This window comes from Sinocyclocheilus grahami, unplaced genomic scaffold (assembly GCF_001515645.1).
Source record: "Sinocyclocheilus grahami isolate Dianchi unplaced genomic scaffold, SAMN03320097.WGS_v1.1 scaffold258.1, whole genome shotgun sequence".
Classification (NCBI taxonomy): Eukaryota; Metazoa; Chordata; class Actinopteri; order Cypriniformes; family Cyprinidae; genus Sinocyclocheilus; species Sinocyclocheilus grahami.
Genome location: NW_015505437.1, coordinates 169,897 through 176,868, shown reverse-complemented (window position 1 = coordinate 176,868; position 6,972 = coordinate 169,897). Strand labels below are relative to the sequence as shown.

Below are 6,972 nucleotides of genomic sequence, written 5' to 3'. Positions count from 1 at the left end.
TATAGTCGTGTTATTAGTGTCCTATGTGAACATTTCTGCATTTATTTTCCACAGGTTTTTTTTTATTTTATTTTTTATCGTATTTGAATGTGTTGCCGATGGGCAAATACGTTGTGTGCACACCTTCGATGTCAATAATTACACTGTAACAAGGTAACATAAAACAGAGTGAAACACAAAATTGCATTACAAATGTGCTATAAACATATGAACTAACAATCAGCAATTACCTCACAGTTTCACAAAGCTTAATTCCACAACATTATTTCGAGACAGACATCCTAACTTGCTTAGTTTGTTAACCCATCGGTGCCCAATTTTTTCTGAATGGTTTCATACATATAGTCGTGTTATTAGTGTCCTATGTGAACATTTCTGCATTTATTTTCCACAGGGTTTTTTTTATTTTATTTTTTATCGTATTTGAATGTGTTGCCGATGGGCAAATACGTTGTGTGCACACCTTCGATGTCAAATTTGAATAGAAGGAGAACATTTGGCATCTAACTCGAAATAATGCTTTCAACAGATCAATCTTTATTCATAAACACATTTCTTATCTATAAACGTTGAAAAACATTCGATGCGATCCCCAAAAAGTTGCATCTAGCTTATAATCTCTTGAATATGAAAACACAACAAACAACAAATCCATTTGTCTTAAAGTCGTGGGACATAGTGCAGAACAAAGTGCAGCCATTAAGTTGCCCCAACAGGGCATTGTGTATCAAAAAGTTAAATGAAAATAAATAAATAAAAATAAATAGAATGAAGAAAAAAATACATATATATATATAACAAAAAAAGGTATACCTGAAAGAAAATTACACGTTTAGGCCTATAGTATTCAATGGCTGACTGTAGGTGATTTCATATAAATATTTGGACTGCAATGTATCAAACACATAATATCCAAAGCATCATGCAATAAACAATGCATGAAGATACATTTCCAGAGCAACATGGTTTGCTGGTATAACAGAAAGTGCTTTGCTATAATAGGTTTTTTTTACCCAATTAAACTTTTCTAAACTGACATCAAGCCTGTCATACACGTTTACAGATTTCAGTTGAGACACAACAGCACTAGAGGCACAAAATATACATTTCTGTAGGGAATTACATTCTAGGTAGATAATTTAGCATATTAGAATAGTATCTGTACACACACTGGGAAACCTTATTAATTCGGCAGTCAGATTAGCATTTCCAAACAGCAATAGCTATACTTGTAAAGTAACCCGTCTCTTGCATCCTGACTTACTGACCATTTCAATTTGCTATATACACTCTTAAAAACAATGACTCACTGCACTGCCAACTCTGTGAATCCAGTTGGGCCGCACACACACACTAAACATTTGGAGTCTTCTGGTCTCTCCAGGAAGTTTTGCAGCATACAAGCATCTATCCGCCCTCTTCTGCCTTTCCATGAGTCTGTAGGCTCCGACAGAACGTACTCCACCTCAAACCTAAGATACATGACCGTTAGGATGCTGCCTAATGACAGTCTGAATTGAATCAACACTGAATCTGAATTGAGTTGAATAATGACACTTTTGTAGAGTTGCTTTACAGTTGAAATGGAATTCTTTTTCAAATTGATGAACTGTGCAACATTACAGTTAAAGGCACAATATGTAAGATTTGTTTATTACAATATCCAAAAACCACTAGAACAGTGTTATATATTTTGCTGACTTGTGTACTTATATTATCCCAAATGAAAAATAAGCGATTTTAACTAGTGACACGGAGCGTGTCCATAGTGACATTGTGTCGCCTGCCAATGACGTCATGCACCCTCGATTTCCGGTTTTGTTTTGTAGAAAACATGGAAACACTAAAGACGCTTGTGATGTTGTGTGTTTTAACAGACCGGTGACGACCGCACAGAGTAGCATAATAACAGAACTTTCAAATGTATCTAGTATGATAAAACAGCGCTGCTTTTTTCCCCCCCACATACGCACGACCGGAAGCGGTCGACTGTGGCATACTAAAAGCTCCGCAGCTTTCGAGCCATGTGTCGTGCTCGTTCAGCGGCCTCGTTTCGCTTCATACTACCACGCTAATAAATCATTAGCTCATCCATGAACATGATTTCTGCCCGGCTGTGGGGATGAAGACCACAACTCCCATGATTCATCAAACTACGCCTTTGATTCTTTGTTTGTCTTGAATATGCGCCCTCTAGCGGCGAAAAATGACATATTGTGCCTTTAAGCTACTTTGAAACAATTTGTATTGTATAAAGTACTATATAAATACTTCACAGTAGACAGTGAGGCAGTTAACTAACTAGCTAACTAACTAAATACTGCATGGATTCCCACTGAGATCACTGTACTGTAATTCAAAGATGTGACATTCCTGATAGAACGAACAGTCAGATATATAATGCGATAAATGATACCTTTCCTCTTTTGAACAAAGTTCATCCAGCTGAGCGCACCAAAGTATGTCCCTCTCTTGACGGTTAAAGAACATCAGCTTGGTTTTTCTGAAAAGACAACCAAAAAAAAAGTATTATTGTTGTTGGTATCATTTTGATTAGTCGACTAATTTAATAAAGTATTTTCCAGTTAATCTATCAATTATTATCGGATTAATCTTAGTTAATTTACCAAAAAAATAACTGTAACTTCTACCAATAATCTTCAACCAACCATTTTATTCAAATGTATTCCATTTTACTTTACAAGTAAAAATGTTAATAAATACATACATAAATTCCCAAGAATTAAAAGGCATCTATCAGTAATACAAATGCCTATGATGGCTGCTTTAACACTGCTGAATGAAGAAAACTTTGAAGACACCTACAATCAAATGCAGCGGTCACTGCCAAGCAGATTAAAATAGCAGCTTTAATACAAATCTGTATGAACGAACAATTGAAGTCACAACCATACTCAGGTAACCGTAGTGACCGTATCAAAGATGGCAATGTCCATAACATCGGGAAGCTTTATCACAACTGACAGTATGTGATTAAATGAATGAGTCTAAATGTGGTATGAGTTCCTCCATCAGATCTTTTAAACAACCAACAATGGCTTTAAAAGCTTTGTAACCGAGTACAGAGAGTATGTCTGAGCCGCACCTCACAACTTGCACCTGGTGAATCTTTGAGTAAACGGAGTAAACTAAACCTCTCATGATTAACACTGGACTTATCAGTACAGTGTGGCTTTTAGATCACATGACTTGGCAGACAACTACCTGTTCAGATTTCATAGTGACTTTAACGTGATGAACTACAACTAAGGTTATGCTGCTAGGACACCAGGGTAACTGACTTTATACCAGGGATCAACGATATTTGATTTTTGCCGATATCCGATATGCCGGTATTGTTCAACTAATTTTTGCCGATATATATATTTTTGTTGGGAAACAACACTGAGTCTCTCCTGTGCAGAGATTATAAACTTTTTTTTTTTTAATTTTGTTAAGTTTAACAAAAACGTACTTGTTAGAATTAAATTAAACTTGTTAGAATTACTTACAATAATGAAGTTATTTATAGAAACAACTATAAATCAATCGCTGCATTTTTTTCCCCCACACAGATGCAGTGGTAACCTTAACATTTTATTTGAAGATTTAACATTTGTAGATGGTCTAAAGCAAGAGTTGTAAAAATTTATTTTAGAGCTCCTTGTATCTAAGTTTTCATTATCTGTTTGAAAAAAACAAAAACGAAACATGTTACACATTAATGAAACATTCTCATGATGTTATGACACCAGTTACTGCTTAATTTAATCAGAAACACAATCTTAATGTTATTTGAGTATTTTACTTTCATTTTATTACAAACAGGCCAACAATACCCCCTAAGTGTCTTATTACACACCAGATGTGTCATTCTGTATGCACATTCTCAGATTAAATACGGCAATCCAAAACAGTGAATCTAATCACTATTCAGGCAAAATTTAGCTTCAAGAATGACCACACTGCTGACGTGACCTTAGCGCTAACACACCCTGAGCACATTTGAGTTATTTGTCTTTTCGGCAAGGCATATCGGCATAATTTTTCATATCGGGCTGATGCCGATAATTACATTTTAAGCCATTACCGGCCGTTTCCAATAATGTTCCGATAATATTGTGCATCCCTGCTTTACGCATTGATTAAAACCACCTTGACACCAGTAAAAGTGATTGCAACATTTGCTTTTCGATTGGTGACTTAAATAGTGCATGTTGATTGTTGCGTTTTTTCAGATTTGTACAGAGCAGACCTGATTGATGTGAGGTCCTGAAGAGCCAGCCGTATGAGACGAGCCATGGGTGTGAAACCTGTGCCAGCCGCTAACATGTAGAGATGAGTGACATCACGCAGAATACGCATAGTGAAGGATCCCTCCGGACCGCCTACTAACAGAGAGGATCCTGGAACAGACCAGAAACATGACAGGAGTTAGTAAGGTTTGTTTGTGATTCAATGCAATTACAGTTTTCATGGTTATTTTCAAACTGAAACTTACTATTTGTTTTTTACTAGGGATGCACGATATAATCATACCAATATCAGAATCGGCCAATAATGGCTTTAAATGTAAATATTGGCATCGGCTCGATATGAAAAATTATGGCGATATGTCTTGCCGATAAGAGGAATGCATTAACTCACATGTGCTCAGGGTGTGCTAGCGATTACATCACTTCAGCGGTGTGGCTCATTCTTGAAGCTAAGTTTTGCCTGAATGACGATTAGATTCACTGTTTTGGATTGCTGCATTTAAACTGAGAATATGCATGTACAGAATGACGAGTTCGGTGTATGATAGAGTAAACAGTAATAGCACTTGAAGCGGCAGCCTCCCCCGGGTCCTAATGCCCGCTCAGTAAGGAGTTTTAATTCCGTAGGGGGTGCTGTTGGCCTACTTCTAATAAAATGAAAGAAAAATACACATATACTATTTAGACCGTGTTTCTGATTAAATAAAGCAGTAATTGATGCCATAAAATCACAAGTATGTTTTGATTTAAAGTTCAGAAGCTATAACTTACATGAACAACAAAAAAAAAACACACAAACATGTCACTTAAATTATTTGATATTTACTGAATTACTCATTAATGTGTAATATATGTTATATTTTAAAACAAATTATGAGCGCTAAAAGATTTCCAGAATTTTTACAACTCTTGCTTTAGACCATTTACAAATGTTAAATCTCAAAATAAAATGTTAAGGTTACCACTGCATCTTTCTGAGAGAGAAAAAAAAATGCAGATATTGAATAGTTTATTTATAATATAAAGTTAATATAGTTATTTTCAAATCTTCAACGTACTGCCATTATAAAATAACTTAATTGTTGTTTATTTAATTCTAACAAATACGTTTTTATTAAAAACTAACCAAAATTTAAAAAAAAATTATAAAATTGCTTATCATTTCTGCACAGGAGAGACTTGGTGTTTTTTTTTTTCCAAACAAAAGGAAATATATCGGTACCGGCATCGGCTATCAGCCAAAATGAGTTAAAAAATATCGGCATATCGGATATCGGCAAAATCCAATATCGTGCATCCCTATTTTTTACTATTAATTACTATTATTTATTTGCACTTTTGTTCTTTCTGTATGTGCAAAACAGGGTTGTGAGCCATGAGCTGAGAAAGATTTTTAGCTTTAATTCAATTCAAATTTGAACGGAGATACCAAATGGGGACTACCATTAACATTTGAGCTTGAATAAAAAAATAAAAAAAAGTTGAGAAATAAAGTGAACTAAAATTCAAAAGAAATCCATATATCCTTAAGTGTAATTATAGTTTTTGAGATCTTACAAATAGAGTAGTTTACTGACAAGGGTGGGGTTCAAATTCCAGCTCATGAATTGCATGGTGAAAAATCATGTAATACTATTTCCTTCTTTAAAAAAAAATAGATATGGGAAGTTACAAACCAATAGGGAGGTTGGCGAGATGTGAGGTCAACAATCCATCAGGATAGATCTTTATCATGAGATGTAAGTCTGAGCCCATTTCAGCACTACATTGTGAGGGAGGTATTAGTTTTTGATCCACTGGTGTGTAAGGTTTCACAACATCTGTACCTGCTCACCAAACACAAAAAAGCAGCCTGCTGAACCCTCCATAAAACCGTCACCTTCCATCGGTTATCTTTAGATCAGCAGAGCATGTGCTGTGTGACAAAGTGACACATTACCCTGGAGAGAGGTTTTGAGGTAGACGTGTCTCCCCACAGGAACTTGCATATGTGACCCTGGTGGAAGTTGTAATCGCAAGACCTGCGTGTCATGTGTGATGTCCGCTTTCGAAACCAACACACATTCCCTGTAGAAGAGCTCTGTGATGAAACAAATGTTATTAAACATTACTATAAGTATTCATGTATGTTTTACCAAGATATTTCTTTCAGAAACCTAGAAGCCAAAAATATTACAACAATAACAAATGTCATATACAATGATAGAAATATGAAAAATACATGCAATAAGGAGGAAATTAAGTCGGGAAATGCACTAACTAGCAATATATTAAAATATTGGTATCAGCCAAACCATCTGGTCTAGAAATGTTCAATGGTAATAAGGTTTGTAAATTTAGAGTTTAAGTGTGTTCAAGGGGCAGCAGATACAAATAACTCTCCAAACTCAGTCCTTGTTTTAGGCACTGATGCATATAATATATGCTTCTATTTTAAGCAGTCATGTATATTTGATTAAATATGAACACCTTTAATGGTGAAAACCTTTTTTCCCCCCAATATATTTAGAACCAATTCTGAATGTATGAAATATTGGAAAATCAACAGAAATAAACACGACAAAATTTAATGTAGAAGCATAACAGTAAAACATCACCACACAAATCTGAATTTGCTTTAGGAATAATGGTGTCTAAAATGATTTTATGTATGTATATATAAAATTAATTATATATATATATATATATATATATATTTATATATATATATATATAT

At 34.8% G+C, this 6,972-nt stretch overlaps 1 protein-coding gene across 1 annotated transcript in view; it reads right to left on the bottom strand.

Annotated features, from left to right (window-relative positions):
• Nucleotides 1-1,306: 1,306 nt before the first annotated feature.
• Nucleotides 1,307-6,972, bottom strand: part of cyb5r4 (cytochrome b5 reductase 4) — a 13,974-nt gene continuing 8,308 nt past the window's right edge. Inside the window, exons 13-17 of the mRNA XM_016290362.1 lie at nt 6,196-6,336; nt 5,933-6,082; nt 4,256-4,406; nt 2,417-2,503; nt 1,307-1,472 (exon numbers count right to left, since the gene is read on the bottom strand). Of these exons, the coding sequence (XP_016145848.1) occupies nt 1,307-1,472; nt 2,417-2,503; nt 4,256-4,406; nt 5,933-6,082; nt 6,196-6,336 (695 nt within the window). The remainder of the gene's footprint in view (nt 1,473-2,416; nt 2,504-4,255; nt 4,407-5,932; nt 6,083-6,195; nt 6,337-6,972) is intronic.